Source organism: Contarinia nasturtii, unplaced genomic scaffold, assembly GCF_009176525.2.
Source record: "Contarinia nasturtii isolate CC-2019 unplaced genomic scaffold, AAFC_CNas_1.1 Cnas_scaffold_129, whole genome shotgun sequence".
In the NCBI taxonomy this organism is placed as follows: domain Eukaryota; kingdom Metazoa; phylum Arthropoda; class Insecta; order Diptera; family Cecidomyiidae; genus Contarinia; species Contarinia nasturtii.
Window position 1 is genome coordinate 3,342,001 of NW_022197486.1, and position 19,621 is coordinate 3,361,621.

General features: G+C 33.2%; 5 protein-coding genes across 5 annotated transcripts; 2 read left to right on the forward strand and 3 right to left on the reverse strand.

Annotated features, from left to right (window-relative positions):
• Positions 1-380: 380 nt before the first annotated feature.
• LOC116343929 lies at positions 381-2,438 on the reverse strand. Its single transcript, XM_031772260.1, has 3 exons — positions 1,952-2,438; positions 709-1,881; positions 381-618 (listed from the first exon to the last, which is right to left on the reverse strand). Exons 2-3 carry the CDS (start codon positions 1,853-1,855, stop codon positions 476-478), a joined length of 1,290 nt encoding a protein of 429 aa, XP_031628120.1. The 5' UTR covers positions 1,856-1,881; positions 1,952-2,438; the 3' UTR covers positions 381-475.
• A 4,346-nt stretch (positions 2,439-6,784) lies between these two features.
• On the forward strand, positions 6,785-12,492 carry LOC116343563 (alsin homolog). Its single transcript, XM_031771701.1, has 4 exons — positions 6,785-7,558; positions 7,655-11,192; positions 11,280-11,459; positions 11,555-12,492. Exons 1-4 carry the CDS (start codon positions 7,240-7,242, stop codon positions 11,961-11,963), a joined length of 4,446 nt encoding a protein of 1,481 aa, XP_031627561.1. The 5' UTR covers positions 6,785-7,239; the 3' UTR covers positions 11,964-12,492.
• On the reverse strand, positions 12,340-14,461 carry LOC116343571 (transmembrane protein 170A). Its single transcript, XM_031771714.1, has 2 exons — positions 14,174-14,461; positions 12,340-13,735 (listed from the first exon to the last, which is right to left on the reverse strand). Exon 2 carries the CDS (start codon positions 13,301-13,303, stop codon positions 12,902-12,904), a length of 402 nt encoding a protein of 133 aa, XP_031627574.1. The 5' UTR covers positions 13,304-13,735; positions 14,174-14,461; the 3' UTR covers positions 12,340-12,901.
• Positions 14,462-14,563: 102 nt separating this feature from the next.
• Positions 14,564-15,601, forward strand: LOC116342129 (putative gamma-glutamylcyclotransferase CG2811). Its single transcript, XM_031769632.1, has 3 exons — positions 14,564-15,115; positions 15,244-15,357; positions 15,437-15,601. The coding sequence occupies exons 1-3, from the start codon at positions 14,796-14,798 to the stop codon at positions 15,477-15,479; spliced, it is 477 nt and encodes a 158-aa protein (XP_031625492.1). The 5' UTR covers positions 14,564-14,795; the 3' UTR covers positions 15,480-15,601.
• On the reverse strand, positions 15,592-18,201 carry LOC116342118 (probable cytochrome P450 304a1). Its single transcript, XM_031769622.1, has 11 exons — positions 18,036-18,201; positions 17,713-17,964; positions 17,469-17,641; positions 17,273-17,394; positions 17,145-17,191; positions 16,972-17,075; positions 16,775-16,889; positions 16,534-16,714; positions 16,235-16,352; positions 16,005-16,160; positions 15,592-15,943 (listed from the first exon to the last, which is right to left on the reverse strand). Exons 1-11 carry the CDS (start codon positions 18,130-18,132, stop codon positions 15,770-15,772), a joined length of 1,539 nt encoding a protein of 512 aa, XP_031625482.1. The 5' UTR covers positions 18,133-18,201; the 3' UTR covers positions 15,592-15,769.
• Positions 18,202-19,621: the final 1,420 nt, after the last annotated feature.

Here is a 19,621-nt window from a genome sequence, read left to right on the forward strand (position 1 = left end):
AGCTCTCAACCGCAGCGCAGTTAAACGGTAGATTATGGTCATCCAATTTGACTATAGTATTTTCCATAGAGAGTGGCTGTTGTAAAGCGGTACTTATAGATAAAGAAAGAAAGAGAAAAGGAACAAAAATCCATTGATGCGCACGTAGTAAAGAAATCGGTTCTGTTTCATTTGCTCTGCTGTATTTCATAGCATCTTTTTTGTTGTTGTATGCAATATTTTTCTTATAAATGTGAATCGAGATGAAATCAAATGCTGTCAACAGTACGCCGCCAATAATAAACAAAGAATCAAAATGTTTGTCGTTACTTTGCTTCCTAATTTAAGTTGATTTTTGCTTTATTTTGTTTGTTTGTTTTCATTTCTGGATAAACAATTAATTTAACGTCCATTACTGATCAAGTTTTATTAAATAGTCAAAATCATAATTTTGAAATACATATCTAAAAGTAATATACATGTATTTATGAATAATTTACAGAATGTTTAACCACTTTTGGTTTGCCCGTCGAACATCTTTTGGGACGCAAATTTGTCCTTTATGAATTTTGATTGTAACGTTTGCGCGATTTTCGGCCAATTTTAGAATTGTATAAAATTCGTGAGCTTCGATCTTTCCTGCGGGTGGATCACATAGAAAAGAATGGAATTTAATGAATAAATAATGGAAACAAATAATAAAAATTACATTGCAATTTATGATCTTACCATCGAACATGGAATATTTTAGCTCAAATAGCTTGTTGTCATAATTTTCTCGCTTGATAAATGACAAATACTTGGTGGCCGATTTGATGGTCTCAGTAGCGTTTAAGTGAAATTCCAAAATTATTTTCTCCAGTGCGATGTGGTTTTTGATGAATTTCTTGAGCATGTCAATGGAAATGTTTCCATAATAAAGGTGTAAATGTTTGAGTGTTTGAAGTGTTGGTACAATCACGTCTGAATTCTTTGGTGGCATTGCGGTGAACTCTAACGTTTCTATTGGTAAACTATTTTCGGCGGCAATTTCGAATGGTACTTCAAACGAAAGTTCACTATTTTCTTCCAAAATCAAATTTTTTAAATTGCGTAAATGTCCAAATGGGGCAATGATATTTTTATGATGCGTTTTATCCTCTGAGTTTTCGTGCAGTCTTAATGTTCGAATTCGTAAATATCGTAGATTTTGTACGTATCGACCGATACTGATGAACAAATTTGATGTCATTCCCATGCAATTTATTATCTCTAATCGTTGTAACTGCGGATTAAGCGAAAACAATTCGGTCAGCATATCATCGGATAACGCATAAACTGAATCGAAGTAGAGTTCTTCCAAGTGTGGAAATGCTCGTAGAAACCATGGATTTTCGTCCAATTCCATGTAATAATTGACGTGTAATATTTTTAATGGAACATCGAGGCTCACGATTCTTATCTGTGACATGTAAATTCCCAAATTTTCTAAGGCTTCAAAATTATGTTGTTCATTCAGTGTGAAATCGTATTTCGAGACTTCTAGACACTTGAGTGTTTTACGACAGTATCTAACAATCGATTGAAAGATTTCATCATCACGTTGACGATCTCTATACGCTGCCCATCCAATCGAACTGATTAAGTGACCAAACGCTGCTAGAACACGTTGCATTTGGACATGAGGCATTTTTCCAAATGGCTCTACGTCGCTATTGATTCTGACCATGGAGTATTTTGAACGAAAACAGTCGCCGGCACACTGTTGAAATCGTTGGCATACTTTGGATGCGTTCAGTAAGTCAATCACAGAATTCAGCCGGTCTAAAATTTCACCAATGCAATCGTTGTTTAATGCATTGAGAATATGATGCGATGAATCTTGATCATTTTCCATTTTAACGTTGTTTTTTTTTCAACTGACTAGGAGATAGAAATATTACCAATTTAAAATTAGATACTTCAACTGTTAATGAAAATTGAATTGTATTACCAAAATATGAGTACAATCTATTTAACTTCTCCAATTTTCAATGCGTTTCTCCCTAGGTTTCTCCTCTTTGAAATATAATAATGCTTTAACAGGTAATTAGTAAAACGATATGCGAAAAGTGCATTTCGTAAAATACGTCACATTTGTCAAGTGTCAGACAGAAATGTCAAAATCTGAATTTTTGAAAACGTAATGCGTTGTTCACTTTCTTCAATGGAATTTCTTATATTTTTGTTTCAAACGATTGAACACAATGAATTTAAATAATTTATTTGATTTTTTTTGTATGTCACTTAGTAATTTCACTCCTATTTTCCTTTTACAATTATTCAATTTATTAAACGTCCAAAAGCCACAAATCCAATGTGGTTCCTCTATTTACCAATAGGAGTCTCTCTAATGGAAGATCGTAAAAATATAAACGATTTTTATTTGAATTTAAAACATCAATTAATGGATACATGGGATTTTTGTACGCGTGCAATCATGAGTTGATATTATTATTAGATATGGTATTTTAATGGAAAGAAAAACTTATACGAATCATGCTTATTTGGCGCATTTTTATTTTAATATCAATTGACCGTTTCATCGCACGATCACAATAAAATGTATGGGCTACTGTATCGCATATAATTTTGATCTGTATTCATACGTCCTCAGCAGGGGTCCGAGGGGTTAAGTTTCTGAAAAAAATCGACATTCAATTTCATTAAAAAAAAAGATATTTTTGGAATTTTAAATATTAAACTTGAAAAAACTTACTCCAAAAAATGGGACTTTGTACGAAATCTAAAACTGGCCGGATGCTGTTCTGATCCAAATATGTAAGTACCAACTCGCGTATATACACCTTGTTGATGACATGACAAACAACAAATTTTATTATATGTTGAATGAAAAACATTTCGTACATGACTTGGTTCAACAAAATAAAAAAAAACACTAGACGTACAGTCAATTTTATCAAATAAAATAGCAAAACAATTTCGGCATAGATAATAATTATTATTTAAAATTTTCAAAATATCCATTATTGAATTCTTTTCGATGCAACTTGAAAACACTGCTGACAACTATCGACTTTTTTCCAGAATGAAATATAGAAATAAATTGAAAACGAACAAACACACATATATGCACTAAAAATAGACAACGAAATATAGCATGCGGCAAACACACACACGAAATAACAGAACACACCTGCATTAATAGATGAATTGCAATAAATCAACCATTGATTCATCTGCCTCTTTCTTTTCTTCTTTTTTTCCACTTTTCCTTTAAGTGCACTCCTTAACAGCAAAAATTCAAAGATCTTGACCAACCGAAGCATATTTCTATTTCAATACATTCATGTTGTACAATAGGTACAACCTTCACATGTGCATAACTCAAGACTAAACTGAAAAAAAATTGAAAAGGTATTCGAAAAATAAAATCAATTCTTGCATGTTCAGTTTAATTATGATAAAAATCCGTTTTATTCATGGTTTTCCTATGAGATTTTTTCACATTTGAGTTTTTCCAACACAAAAACCATTCAAACTGTTTCCAGATCATCGATCCTTTTTTTATCAATGCAATCGAAACCATTCTAGCATTGCAACGCACTCGTACAATTTCTAAAGCTCACACATGCGTGTGTATCAATGGTATACAATACATATGTGGCTCCAAGATTGTAGATTTCATTCATTCAAAAATTGTGTTTTCGAGGAACTTACATTTAAGTAAGTAATATTTAAAATTTTCCTCTTCTAAGCTGCTTAACAAAAGCATATAACACAAGTGTTTATTCGATTTGAATAAAAAATCCTTGAAGACATATTTAATGGAAAACTCATGAGATTGTGATTTTTCTATTTTTTTTAGTAGGATTCTTTTGTTATGTGGCATTTATTAAAATCGAATTTTTACCTTTATAACAAAGAATTATAAACACGTGTATAAACTGATGTTCACATATTTAACGTTGCTGATTGAAGACACTTTAAATACGTGATGCGTGGCAAAGGTCGTGTATCATATGTGCTTTGTATCTCTCCTGTGCGTGACTGACATATATGAATTGTCACACTTCAACTGTTTCTAAACAAATTTATTTGAATTTTTGTTTACATACAGATGATTGAAGTTTTCTTAAAAATATTTCTAACAATAAACTAATTCGGAAGCTGTATCTCGATAATGAATTGACCATTTTCAAACGTTTGCTCGAGGAAACTAGATAAATTGAAAAATGATGATGGGCCAACTTTGCGAGGTCCACAAGATATGCTGTTACAAGATCTCTGTGAAATTTCTAGTTCATATAGAATGTTTATTCGATAATCTATATTATAAAAACGAAATGCCATTCTTTTGTCCTTAACTCCTCTCACAATTTTCAACCGATCTGAACCAAAATTTACACCCTTATACTTTGGACCGAGATTTAGGTCACCATGAGGTTTTGGACCAAATTGGACTACTCCATCACGGTCGATTTTTATTTTTTAAATATTTGTATGGGCGATGTCAAAATTTGTAAATTTCATGATCAAATTCGGATTCCTCGGCCCAAAATTATGGGAGAGGGGTACTTTTGAAGTTGGTTTAACAGCCATCGTTGTCTAATATGAGTTAAAACGTTTTATCACCGTTATCATGTTTTAACAACTTTTAACATCTTTTAACACGGTAAATGAGGTCAGAAGCATGGTCCATCATGGTCTAACACGATTTAACACGGTAAATGAGGTTGGAAATCATGGAACATCATGGCCAAACAACATTTATCACGGTTATTGAGGTCGGACAACATGGTAAATCATGGCCTAACAACATTTAGCACGGTTATTGAGGTGGAAAATCATGGTACATCATGTTCTAACACGATTTAACACGGTTATTGAGGTGGGACAACATGGTACACCATGGTCTAACACGATTTTAACACGGTAAATGAGGTTGGAAATCATGGAACATCATGGTCTAACAACATTTAACATGGTTATTGAGGTCGGACAAGATGGTAAATCATGGTCTAACAACATTTAACACGGTTATTGAGGTGGGACCGTGGGACAACATGGTAAATCATGGTCTAACACGATTTAACACGGTTATTAAGATGGGACAACATGGTACATCATGGTCTAACACGATTTAACACGGTAAATGAAGTTGGAAATCATGGTAAATCATGGCCTAACAACATTTAACACGGTTATTGATGTGGGACATCATGGTAATCATGGTCTAACAACATTTAATACGGTAAATGAGGTTGAAAATCATGGTACATCATGCCCTAACAACATTTAACACGGTTATTGATGTGGGACATCATGGTAATCATGGTCTAACAACTTTTAACACGGTTATTGATGTGGGACAACATGGTACATCATGGTCTAACAAAATTTAATACGGCTATTGAGGTCGGACAACATGGTCCATGACTTAAAATTGATATTAATATTGAATGAATAAAATTTAATAAAGTCAAAATCTATAGAGATAGTAATTTCAGAGATAGAAATTATAATAACATGCCTAGCCGAGCGAGCGGAGCGAGCGTGCCGTAGCGAGCGAAGCGAGCGGAGGCCGGCTAGTAAATTATAAATACGGAAACTTTTTGCATTTAATTGTAAAATTTTCAGAATCATAGATGATGACGTAAATTTTTTTAGGGGGGTGATGGCAAAATTCCGTAGGGGGTCCCTGGAAAAATCTATGGGGGGTCCCTGACGAAGTGAACAATTTGTCGGAAATGAGGATAAAATCGTTTTTTTTTTTTGCTCTTCACTTTTTTGACGAAAAACCCTAGCAAATCGAAAGAATTTTCTCGGACACAAAAAGTGAAGAGCAAAAAAAAAGTCCCTCATTTCCAAAATTTTTGAGGGTTCCTAAAAATATTTTAGAGAGGGGTAATTTTTGGCCAAAAAAGTGAAGACCTTTTTTTTGCTTAACGACTTTAGAAACGGAAGAAAATCTTTGAAATTGCTAGGGTTTTTCGTGAGAAAATCATCCGGTTTGCTAGGGATTTTCGCCAAAAAAGAGAAGAGCAAAAAAAAACGAAAAAAGTACACTTTTCGCAAAATACACTTCAATTTTTTGCTGACCCCTCACGATTTTTTTCAATTACCCCCCCCCTCAAATTTTTCCAATGAGGACGTATGTGTATCATCAGAATTTAAAATGGTTTCCATAAATTTTAAACGACCGAATGTTCTACTCAATCGTCATCAGAAATAGTTTGATCGCAAAACCAATAAATTATGATATGGCCTCTCAACCTCGGAATCATTACATTCAAAAGTTAATTAGTCATGAGATGAGCGAAATCGAAAACTTAATTAAGACTAATGTCGTCAACTGACTTGCGTTGTTGTGAATAATAATTTTTTTCGTTTGATCATCGAAATTTTGACCGAAACACAATTTTATGGAAGAAATGTCAAAAGCCGCGAATTGAATATATTATATGAGTTTATTTTTCAAAATGTATAATAGAAAGCGAATGATGATGTGTTCGACAAAAATAAAATCTGTCATGTCAGTAAATAACAATCAAGCGATTCTCATTAAGAAAAAATAAATTCTTTTCAACCCGTTCTGTAGCGCGCGAAAAAAAACTTGTACAAAAATTAAATAACAATACAAATAATAAACAATAGAAAAAAGAATCGAACAGTTGAAACGTTTTCTATTGCACATGCATAACAATGTGAGCCGTATTCGCCTACAGTAATATGGTTGATTTTTGCTTGTCATGCGCAGTGTTTGTCGTTTATTTACAAAATGCTACGTATGACATTGGGTCAGCTGGTAGCCTTACGTCAAATGCATAAAGTATCAGGGAAAACAAAACGATATCATAGTCCAAACGAGATAGAGAAAGCGAGAAAAATATCAAAAAAATTATTTATTTTGTTGTGTGTTTCATTGGTGTATTGTCAAAATAAATTGTTTGCATTGTACAAAAGTGATTTAATTTGCAGCACGAACATTCCATTTATTCGAACACATCATATTTTCGATGAATAAACACAGAATGACACTGTCAACATATTGAATTGTCAAAATGCATTGAAAATAAAATTGTTTTTATAACGCAATAGAAAATCGAACAAATTCTAAATTCTACAGAAAACGAATCATATCGCAATTAGAAATATACGAAGAGAAAGAAGTAACAGTAAACGTCAAAAAGAGCATACACATCTGTGTTTTGTGCAATAATGACCATGTCAAGAACGTAACAGTGTGATTGAAAATAAAGCAGAGAACAAAACCAAATAATGTCCTATTTCAAGATCTATTATTCGGGCCATGAGCTGAATGTGATGCATACTCAGCCAATGGATAACATTACGAAAATTGCATCGCACAATGATCATGTGTTTGTGTTGACAACGGCCAAGCAACTATTTTTTGGAACTCTTAATGGTCATGGTCCACAGGCGAAAATTCAGTTCGAAGTTATTCGCACGGACATAATTGACGTTGCATGCTCAGTTGACTCGGTATATGTGGTCGATGAAAATGGTAACGTCCAGCACTGTCCATTGATGGCATTCGACTTTGACAAACGATGGAATAATATACCAATATTGAACTGTAAGTTTATTTCTCGTTACTCGGATGAAAGTTTTTTCTCTTTATAAGCCTTTTCAAATGGCGTTGACATTTTCTTTGTCATTCTTCACTTTACAGATGGTGCAATTTACGAAGGTGTTACAACATCGAATGGCGGTGACAGTGTTCGTGTGCTGGAAGTATGTTGTAATAATGATGGTGCCTTGTTTATAACAGCCGATCGTGAGCTATATGCAATGGGCAGTTTCAACGATGTCTGCACATCCGATCAACCAATGAAAGTGGCACAATTCATTAACTATGAAATTTTGCAAATTGCAATGGGAAAACATTTTGCTGTGATCCTAACAAAAAAACGAACAACACAACCGTTCCATACAAATGCATCACATACAAATCACATTGATTCATCAAGCTGTGACGGTTCAATCCATTCCGTCGATAATTCATTGGCAAGCATATCAATCAATGAACATGATTGTGAACCGTTTGTATCGTCAACGCCATTGCCGTGTGACAATGTTAATAATGTCGACGGTGGCTCATTGAATAGTGTGAATTTGAGTAATTTAAAAACAGCAACGATAAACAACAACAATAACACAGACACCGAAAGCAGTTCGCCGGATCAATCATTGTTATTTGATGTGGAACATGCTATCGGACGATTGTTGAAAACAAATGGACAGATTCAAACGCAAGTTTGGTGCTTTGGCAGTATAAATGGTTCCGGCCAATTGGGCGTTGGTGATCATGTAAGACGTATGCATGCCGTTGAAGTGTTGTCGTTACGTGATCAGGGTGTTGTTCAAATTTGTTCGGGTGATGAACATACGGCCGCTCTAACGCTCGATGCTCGTCTCTATTTGTGGGGCGATAATTCATATGAACAAATCTCACATTGGTTGGAAAAAGAGGATTGTAGCTCACCGAAACGTTTTTATAAAACGGAGCAAAATATTTTCAGCATGCAATGTGGCCATCAGAGTACATACATTCTAACAAACAATTTGGATCGATACGAGCTCAGCCGAAATAGACATTTTCCCAGCATTGGAATTATGCACGAATGCAATGAAGCGTATAGCAGCCATCAATCGGATTATTTATTTTTAGCCAGCAAACAATATTTAGTCGTTGGAAATGTGTATCGGCCGTTACGTTTTGAAAAGTATTTAAGATTCGAACAACAATTTCTACAGGATATTCTACAAAAGACACGACCAAACATTGAAAATTTTCTACGCACTGTCAGTCGTAATATTCAAATTAAATATCGTCAACTGTATCGACAATTTGCTTTACAATACAACACCGTAACGGAATTGGCGGCAAAGAATATTGCCACTTTATTGAAGTTTGCATGCCAGAAATGTGATTTTGTTGCAATTCCATTTATACGACATCATATGGAATATGTGCATGCATTTCGTACATACTGTAAATTATATTGTGAAACAATTTGTTCGGATGATTTTGGTCGTTTCAATCAAATTATTATACCAAATGCTGATTTCACATCGAAATTTTCACTTCCATTGCAACACACCACAAATTATATCGATTGTATTCGTGAATTGATTGAAATCAATGGTGAAAGTGATATGCTTCAAACAGCGCTAAATCATTGGGAACAATTTCTTTGTGAAGTCGATGAAATGCAAAAATCGGCCGATTTGACAATTGCATTTTGGATGTCAAATCAAAAGACAATTCCATTGGCATTGCAAATACCCGAACGTCGTTTTATTATGGATTCAAAGGATTCGTCATTAAAAATGCTGCCATCGAGTCGATTCAAGTCAAATTGGTTCATTTTATTCAATGACATCTTTTGCCACAGCACTGGAAGCAGTTCATCACTTAAGCAATATCCGTTAAAAATACTTTGGGTGAGTAATGTTGTGGATAAGGATGTATCACCATCATCGTCATCTTCGACGGCGCCCGCATCGTCAACGGTACGAAAATATGCATTTAAAATTGTAACGCCTGAAGAACAATTTTTAGTGAGCGCACCATCGAACGACATAAAAATGAAGTGGTTGCAATCGTTTGAGCATTATATCAAAGTTTCATTAGGTAAAGTTAAGTCAAAATCGAATTTTATGCGTCGAACAACGGCCTATACATTCAGCGATAAACATCGTGTGTATCCATTGTGTCAATATCTTGGCCAATGGTTTTATGGTAAAATGGATGGTATCGGTTGCATTGAATATACAGACGGTCGCATTTATACCGGTCAAATTAAAGCGAATGCCATCAATGGCTACGGACGTTTGACATATTCAAATTTGGACTGTTATGAGGGTCGGTTTATCGATGGGAAATTTGAAGGTTTCGGAACACTTGAAACACATCAATCGAATGAAAACTATGAAGGTCATTTTAAAAATGGACTTAAACATGGTTTTGGCATTTTAACGGACAATTTGCGAACATATATTGGCGAATTTTCAAATGGTTTACCATGCGGATACGGTGTACTCGACGATTCTGAGAGCGGTGCCAAATATATGGGAATGTTTAAAGATGGTCATCGATGTGGACACGGTTTTTGTATAACAGCCGATGGCAAATACTTTGAAGGACATTTTAGTGATAATGATTTGAACGGAAACGGCATTGCAATGTTTACCGATGGCTCCTATTATGAAGGTGATTTAAACATAAATGGTCCAAGTGGCCGTGGCAGTCTTTATTTACCAACCGATTCACATCAGAGCGATGTAAATATCGAGACGGACAGTCTTAAAGCTTTAGTTTTTGGCAGCATACTGAGCGGTTCGTTGAGTGGATGCTGGGAAAATGTTAAAATTAACAATGGAAATATTTTGTTAAATCAAGAATTTACCAAATATCCCGGTCAAATTGGTCAACCACAAATTGACAGCCAATCGAAATGGATGGCTTTATTTACAAATTGGGAATTTGACGTATTTGGTGAGGCAATGAATGACATTACGGATACAAAGAAACTATGGATTAAAATAGGTGATTATACAGATACGGTGAAACAAACTGAAATGCTAAAATCAACCATATCCACATCGGCCATTTTATATAAGAGCGGCGATGGCATTGGCGGCAGTGGCAGCAACACGACAAATCATTTTTTGCACGACAATACAGCTACCAATCAACATGATTATCACGTGTCAAAATCGTTAAGTTTAAGTCGTATCACGGGAAAAAATTATAAACGGAACTTGTTAGCAGTTGAACGATCCAAATCTATAAGCAACGAATTTTTGAATAATGCAGCCAATTTTTCCCATTTGGCGGAAAGTGAGGAGAAAGGTGATGCAAACGAATCGAATAGCAGTGGCGGAAAAAATGAACGACTCGATTTATCAACGGCATTGAAAAGTCCAATTCCATGTTTTGGCATCACAAAGTTAGATGCAAACGATTTACGATTAGTTCGTGATTATTTAACAAAAGCATTCAAAAATCCATATCATCCGTTGGGCATTTTGAATGCAAAAATTTCCTACTGTTTTTACACATCGTACGGCTGCTGGAAAGTGAAACCCATCGCTATTTTATCCACGCATGCAATGCACGAATGGGAATGCATATCAAAACGCATTTACACTATTCTACGGAAATTATTCCCAACACTACCCCAGGAATATGGAACATTGGATGAGTATGTGCTGTTGTTTTTCATATATTTTGCCGTAACCGCAATAATTACAAATATTTCTTACATTTTTTTTTCTTTTTTTTTCAACAGCGAATTCATATCACATCGAAGCTTATTGTATCCTATTCTGCTGTCGGAAGGCGTTTATTCAACATTGTTTGTACTGTACGCAAATAAATGTAGCAAACGCGATGAAATTTATCGGCAACGCATTCAATTGAGCGAAAAGAAAACATACGATGAACTGATGGGTTTTCTAAAACTCGCCAGGTAAATATATACTCACACAGATATAATTACGATCACTGTTCTCTTTATTAATTTCCATTTCAATTGAATTCTAATTAAATTCTTGTCATTGACAGCAAATATCTTCCGTTGATCAAAGACGACGAATTCTCACTGGCAATACACACTTTACAACAGGTTAAAGAAAAGTTTTGTCCACGCGAAATGCTACAATTGATTGAAAAAACATTTAAACATGTCGAGGCGGCAGCTGAAATGGTATCCAAATCAATCGAAGACCAACCAGTAGCTGAACATAGTTTGAAAGCGACCGAGGTCGTTCAACTGAACGCTGACAATATGATGCCATTGACAATTTTCTTGTTGCTTCGTGCAGCTATACCACATCTTGGTACAGAAATTCTACTGCTCGAAGATCTTATGGGACCTGACTTTGAATTTGTTATGAATGGGTTTGCCGGCTATTGTTTTACAACAATAAAAGCCGCCTATCAACACATAATCAATGACTCATTTTTACAATAAAATCATATAACAACACACGTATCGAAATTAAAACAAATCTATTCCGCGCGCTTTGATATTGTGATATCTGAAATGTAAAGGAAAAATTAAACGAAATTTATTTAAAATAAAAACAAACAAATCGTTCGTTCTATTGAATTGTAGTAGATTTGAAGGTTTGAAAAATTCAACTCTGTCTGACATTTATTCAAGTTTGGTTTTCTTTTGCTTACATTTTCTTTTGCTTACGAAAATGATGCTGTGTTACTTTTGTTTTGATCCAATTAGACTTTTTTTTAACCAAAAGCCACCCAAATTGTAAAAGAGCTGTATAAAATATCCATTTTCTCCGAATACCAGCCAAATAGAGATTTGATGAAAAGAAAAGACGGTCAAATTATATAAACTCGCATTTTTTTATATCTTTATTTCCTTGAATATTCTGTTTCATTAAAAGTCAGAGTACCAAAGATTTTAAATTGTTATAACGAATATTTACACATGCTTTGCAGAACAAAAAAAATATGATTTTATTGTATTTTATTGAGACTTAATTTAATTCATGCGCTGACCTTTATAATCCTACTATTTATCTTCGAATTTCCTATCGGAAATCTTTTTGTAAAACAGTCTAATCAAATCGCGTTCATTATTAGATATGGTTAAAATATAAACCGGTATCTTTTGACATTATTTAACCAAAACAAAAAAATTCTCTATTTCGTAGAATAGGTTGTATTTTTTTCAATGATTTTTTTTTTTAAATATGGACCGAAAGAAATAATAATAATATGTAATGCTAATTACAGACTTGAAAAATAATAAACAATTAATTGACCTAAATCATCTTAAACTATTGACTATTCGTGTCAACAGTCGATTCGTCATTTGTTACAGTTATGTTTCATTGGCAGCACGATATTGATGATATTCATCTCTATTTAATAATATACCAGTAATTACAGCGTTGCTAGGATTCTTAAATAGCCCACAAATGCGGATACAACGGTTTGTCCAATTCCCCAAACAAGCGCATAAACTGGTAACATTTGTAGGCTGGATACACGATGAACAAGTGCAATTGCTGCACTGCTTACGATGCCACTGGTCACTGGTGACACCACACCAATTACTAATATCAATATTGAAAAGAATCGACCGAATTTATGTTTGCGTAATGTGACAAATGCAACGAGTGCGGCACATGTATGTACAAGAATTGATGAAAATAAACTATATAAAAAAATCTGATACCACATTTCGGCAAACGTTTTCAGCGCACTATTGCTTCGAAGATCTCCAAACAAATTGTCAATATTGAACATTGAGCTGTCAAGCTTTGTTAATTCTTCCCTCAACATATTTTCAATATATATATTTATCTTTTTTTCTTCTTACATCAATTCAATACACCAATAGAAATTTTCATCAACTATTTCTTGCTCTTTTATTTCGATGACAAAACAAAACACACTTATTGTCCCTTGGTTAGTTTACTTTTTTGCCAAAATTTGCCGCTCGTTAACGTGAATCGGTCGCTCTCGTTGACAAATCATTGTATTTTCTGGTTTAAGCACCATTCTTTGTACACTAACGAAATAATCGTATTTTATCCTAATTTTCCAAGCAATGATCCTTTTGTCCTGTGCAAATTGGTTTGCAATCAATCGATTGACATATTGATGCGGCGACGGTAGACAACGAATACTCGTGCTGTTGAAGACGGCGGCTTCAAGAAATACCACCAACAACGTCGAATTTGAGCGATGGATTTTGGTTTCATCATACTTTTTCTGTGAAACGAAAAAAAAAAACAGGCAAACAAATTAATTTAACAAGTGTCAGAATGCAATGAATCATAAAACAGAAAAAGTGAATATTGTCAAGGCCATTTTGTGTTTGAACGAATCAAGTTGCAATTAAATTAAATGATAAAAATACGACTTTTTCTGCGATGATACCAACTAAATGTTAGTTACATCCATTTATAAATTTACAATCCAAAGTTTAACTAATATTCATCGTCAAAAATGAAACATTGTTTATTCGATCGGTAGCTTTGTTTCGAGGTTTAAATATCATTGCTCAGCTGGTGCATTTCCCAAGGTCTTTTTTTATTACATCCAATATTTTGGTTAAATTTTATTCAATATACTCAAATGTCATTTTGAAATAAAAAAAAAATCGGTTATTTATGAAATCGATTCAAATTTAATCGAAAATGGACCAACCTATTCCAAGCTGGTATCTTAATGATGATAAGTGTGTTCCATTTTTCATGTTTTGATATATCTCAATTGTTTTCTTAGACACTTTACACTAAACTTTTCTTAGCTAACTCTATATTTTATTTTGTCAATGTTGTATGTCTTAAGTGTTTTTCTCTCTGTGATTGTGTACTTTATTGAATAAATATTAATAAATAAATTGTTTTGTTTAAAAACGCAATTTATTCGATTTTTTCTTTGTATATTGTATTATTTTTACTTCTGATGTACACATACAATGACTTTTGTCTATAAATCACCCGAATCAGAGCAACAAAAGGCGACCAACAAATTTTCAAGACACTTAAGTTGGTTGCATTGCTTGTCAAAGTGTCATTTAGAAAGCAACCATGTAAACACACAGTTCGATTTTGAATGTGATTTTATTGAATAAATAAATGAAAATTACATAAATCATCGTATTCAATTGTAGATTTGATTCTTTTACTTATGAAACAAGTATAAGTAGTAGTTTTTTTTAATCCAATTGTAGTGTCATTTTAATTTTAAATCCTTTTTTGGTGAAATTGGTGATTAGTCATCAAAGATAATAAATAGATAACTGTCTCAGATAAACATAGTTAAAATGTTTCCTGATAAGCGTTTGTTTCAAGTTTTTGTGTATGGCACATTGAAAAAAGGCGAACCAAATCATCATTGGTTAACAAATAAAGACAATGGATTTGCACGATTTGAGTGCAAAGGAACAACTGAAAAAAAGTTTCCGCTTCTAATAGCAACGAAATACAACATTCCGTTTCTATTGGATAATGCACCGGATACTGGCCACAATATTTGTGGCGAAGTTTATTCCGTTGATGAAACAATGTTCAAAAATCTGGATGAACTTGAAGACTATCCAGAGCTATACGACCGAAACGTATTCAATGTAAACGGTCTCGATGGGTAAGTGCAACATAGTGAAAGTTCATTTGTCAAACTTATATGAATATTCACGCCATCTATTGAGAAAATTAAAACTAAACATTGAGAGTGAATTGATATGAAATTTATTTATTTTTATTTTTTAACAGAAATTCTCACCAATGTTGGATCTATTTGCTTAAAAAGTATCCAGATGAATTTCTAAAAAAAGAGAGATTCATCAGCGAATATAAAGATTCAGTTGAGAAGCCATATTGCGAAAAGTTTGTATACTATAAATTATTAACATTTTCAAATAAATAGAAAATTTATATATTTTTTTGATTCATTTTTTCCTTCAAGCTACCTTGATACCTGCACTCCAGAAGATTTATACAATTCATAAAACTACAGTTATTCCAATAGATTTCAACATATTGAAAAATCCAAATGTAAATATGGATTCAATTTATTAAACTTGTATCAAAATGTTGGTCAAATATATGAAAAAGATAATCTACTTTTTGATTCATAGTATTTTAATTGATGTTAAAAACCATATTTTATATTTAAATGTACATAATATGCCGAACATAATATTTCTCGATTTATTTCGTATAGTTATGATGTTCTTAAGAATAATATTGTAGGTATAGAAAAAACAACAAAAATGTAGATAATTTATCAAAAATGGAATTAGCGTGATACAAATTTCAAGCGAAACTCTGGTGCATATCTGAAGACTCCTGAGAGAGTTTCACATGGAAGTGGCATTCTTCCGTTGGCTGGTAATATTATGTTAAAATTTTGCACAAGAGCTGAAACAAGCAAGAAAAGTGTATTTCTTGCGAATGTTTCCCCCGCACATATCTGTAAGCAAAGATTTTTTTTTTTTTTTTTTTTTTTCAAAATAACATTTTAATATCCTTACTCGTTTTCCAGCTCCAAATGGCATCGATTTATCTAGTTTCGGTGAAAATTGTCCAGACTCGTCGAGAAATCGCTCCGGCTGGAATTGGTCGGGATTTTTCCAAGTTTCCTTGTCATTCACATGTGATGCATGCAATGATGAAAAAACAATTGTTCCCTATAATAATGTTCAGTAACAAATTTAAAAAAATTGCCAGAAATACAAAATTCAAGCAATAAACACATTTGCACCTTCGGTATATCGTAACCTCTGAATTTAGTGTCTGCCATTGCGGTGTGTGGTAAACCTGATGGAATAAGTGTTTCATGACGCAGAGACTCTCGAATGGTTGCTTCGACGTATGGCAAACTGGAAACATGTAAACACGGTGTAAATATTGAGATAATAATATTTTATCGGTACGAAGATTTTATAATGGTGTCTAGTAAATGCCGATAAAATTGAAACAATATTGAATCTCATTGTATATGCGTGATACATCACAAATGAACCCTTCAATATAATATAAATAAATGTAATGATAAAATACTTTTGTCTGTCATTCAGCGTTGGTAGACGACTATTTCCAACAACTGTGTCTATTTCATTTTGACATTTTTTCAATATTTCTGGTTGCAGATAAAAGCGTTGCAGTAAAAATTGCGTTTGAATTGCATTAGCAAGTAATGCTGGCAAAAAGAGATCTGCCGTCAGAAGAATCAATTGCTGGTCTGGAAAAAAGTAGAGTAAACGATGTTGGCTGTTGGTTTTTAAAAAATGTTCATACTTACAGGTATGGCTTGATTTTGGATTATCTTTGTTGTCCTCCATTTTCTTAAAATATATATCCAAAAAGTTTCGTTCGTGATTTCGATCATATGTTCGGTGTTGTTCATCGATAATTTCCTGACAACATGAGAGATTGAAGAAACAAAATTGTTTTTACTATTTTTTCATTGCACTTTGAGCACTTTCTTATTTTTTATACCTTCATGCAATTGTAATATTTCATTTGTGTTTCTCTAAGCAAATTATATTCAGAAAATTTGGGAAATAGCTTAGGTATCCATTCATTATAGCTGAACATTCGTCCTATATTTTTAAGTAAATAAAATGAGTTAAAAAAAAAAATCAAAATGCCATATAAATTGTATTCCAAACCCCAATCATCTCCCTTCTTTCCGAATTGACTTCCATTCAAAAATGCTCTGTTTTTTTTGGATAAAATAAATTAAGACCGGCCTGTATATTTTAAGATTTATCAATTTAAAATGATACCACAGGCTTACTTGTACAAAATGTGCATTTTCTCTCTTGGCAAACGCTCGTTCAAAAAAACTTTCATAAAAAAATTACCGAGCGTAGATGGGAATATATTTGGAACTAATACGCTATCACCGTCATGAAAATTCTATGAATTGAAAAAACCCACAATCACATTCCAGAATAATAAAAATGAAAAATAAATTTGCTTATGAAGAAAACCTTTTCAAAATCATATTTCGGTCCATTTTTAATCAAGTCAAGTAAATTCAAAATTTCGTCGTGTAATTCGAGTTCAAGTTCATCTTGTCGTCGACCAAATCCAAAATCTCGTAAGTTTCTCAAAGCAAAACGGCGTTGTTCATGCCATAAAGGACCCTCCGTGAAAAATATTCCTTTAACATTCGTTTTTTTTTTTTGGTTAAAATTTCGCTTTTGTGGAATTTAATAAATCGATTGTGACTACCTCTAACTTCAAAATCGGGATCCCGAAGCTGTGCCAATTTTAGTGCTGGTTTACCATCCAATGCTTGATTATTGAGACATTCTTTTGCCGTTGTCGATGTGTTCGCAACAATCGTCGGAAATTGAGCCGCATATAATCCCAAGACATCGGTTTTATAGTACCAACACATCCAATCCACTGCTTTGTGGACATGCTTATAATTTAACAAGAGTAAATAGGGATATGCTCCAAGTATAGGCAGTCGTGGTGGTCCTTCATCAAAATATTACACGAGAATCGAGTAAGAAATTCACAAGATCGATGTTAACAATCACTAAGTATACCTGGCGGGAAATTGTTATTCGGCCGGTGAAACATCCACTTATAGATTTGAAAAATTGCTAAAGCAATCCAAATCCCCACTAATATCAGTGATACCATTTTATTTCACTTGCCCAACGAATAGATCAGACTAAAAATGAATTAGAACTAGCTCAGATGTCTTATATGATCAGCGGATCGAGTTGAATTGGTCAATTCGAGTGTTTTGATCAAAATAAAATGTCATCAATCACAAATATCATCAATTTTGATTGTTTGTTTTGTTTCGTTTTTTGCATTTTGGATTTATAAAATAATAACAAGGTATCAGTTAATAACAAATCTCGAGACATTTTTTTTGCTTCGACTAATTTCTCTGTGTATTTGATAATATCAAATTTACGTTGTAGCATACTACACAAATCGCAATCATTTCATTTCCGATTTCGTTTATTTTGTATCGTTTTGTGTCATTTTGTAGACAATAATTGGTGGTCAATGCGAAAAATTCGATAGGTCTAAAACGATTGTTATTGGTAATTTAATCGTCTGATAATACAGAATGTTCAAAATGATTTAGCGGGGGGAGGTACGTTTTGCTCAATTTGTTACAGATTTTTTTTTCATCTGAACTTCATGCGATAAGCATTTTCATTCGCACGTCTTTTTACGTTTTACAAGCACGTTTTTTTTCTAGCAGTCTAAACATATTTTTTTTTTGCATTCCTTCACAGTCGTCGGAAACCATAAATTCTATTGATTTAATTATCTCATTCAACAGCTTTGAACACACGATGTGGTTCAATTGTTTTATATTTTTGCGGCATTATAAAAATACAAACTCTAGATAACTTCGATTTTATTGACTCTTCAATATTTATCAACATATACATGGCCTGCTTATAATTCAAAAGCGTGACATAGATCACTGTGGTGCGAGGTGCATATGACTCGTTTTAAGTCCATTTTGTATAAGATTCAAAGGTGATACATTCTTATGAATGCAAAGCAGTTTTATGTTAGTGTTTATGAATTATTGTTGATGATTTGATCGAAAGTACGAATGCCAGTCATGTCACACCGGATAGAAAATCAATTTACATGAAATAGTTAAAGGACAAAATATCAAGCAATTTGGATGTCATTTTTGAATGAACCGGTTTTGGGGAATATATCCACATTTATCCAGCATCCACAAATTTGTCGTATTCTTTTTTCCAGAAATACTGGATTTGCCAAAAAAATATTTTAAACGATTGTTTCGCATTAACTGCTGTAGTTGCCTGAAACTGGTTTCACTTTGTTGTAACAATGTCTTTCGGTCTCACATTTCTTTGATTTCTTCACATTTTTGTGTGCAACCGATTGAATTGTAACCAATCTTGAATTTTAAGCAAGGGTTTTTTTTTTTTTTTTTTTTTTTTTTTTTTTTTTCGGTTTGAAACACAAACCGAAGGTATCGAAAAACACTAAAAGCGAACGTTAATGGCAACTAGTACAAAAAAAAGTTCATAAAAGAGAGAAAAATGTACCTTTTGGCGTATTACCACCTGTTAAATAAGAATGATTTCAGAAAATTTACTTACCATAATTTTGATACAAAAATTCT

Bases quoted from the DNA above. Each gene is read 5' to 3' on its own strand.
- LOC116343929 (XM_031772260.1), bottom strand. From the start codon at position 1,855: ATGGAAAATGATCAAGATTCATCGCATCATATTCTCAATGCATTAAAC. The intron at 619-708 runs GTAAGATCATAA...ATCCACCCGCAG, and splicing joins AAAATATTCCATGTTCGATG to GAAAGATCGAAGCTCACGAA.
- LOC116343563 (XM_031771701.1), top strand. From the start codon at position 7,240: ATGTCCTATTTCAAGATCTATTATTCGGGCCATGAGCTGAATGTGATG. The intron at 7,559-7,654 runs GTAAGTTTATTT...TTCACTTTACAG, and splicing joins TAATATACCAATATTGAACT to ATGGTGCAATTTACGAAGGT. The intron at 11,460-11,554 runs GTAAATATATAC...TGTCATTGACAG, and splicing joins GGTTTTCTAAAACTCGCCAG to CAAATATCTTCCGTTGATCA.
- LOC116343571 (XM_031771714.1), bottom strand. From the start codon at position 13,303: ATGTTGAGGGAAGAATTAACAAAGCTTGACAGCTCAATGTTCAATATT.
- LOC116342129 (XM_031769632.1), top strand. From the start codon at position 14,796: ATGTTTCCTGATAAGCGTTTGTTTCAAGTTTTTGTGTATGGCACATTG. The intron at 15,116-15,243 runs GTAAGTGCAACA...ATTTTTTAACAG, and splicing joins AATGTAAACGGTCTCGATGG to AAATTCTCACCAATGTTGGA. The intron at 15,358-15,436 runs GTTTGTATACTA...TTTTCCTTCAAG, and splicing joins GAGAAGCCATATTGCGAAAA to CTACCTTGATACCTGCACTC.
- LOC116342118 (XM_031769622.1), bottom strand. From the start codon at position 18,132: ATGGTATCACTGATATTAGTGGGGATTTGGATTGCTTTAGCAATTTTT. The intron at 17,192-17,272 runs GTAAGCCTGTGG...CAAAAAAAACAG, and splicing joins AAAATGCACATTTTGTACAA to AGCATTTTTGAATGGAAGTC. The intron at 16,353-16,533 runs GTATTTTATCAT...ACATGTTTCCAG, and splicing joins ACGCTGAATGACAGACAAAA to TTTGCCATACGTCGAAGCAA.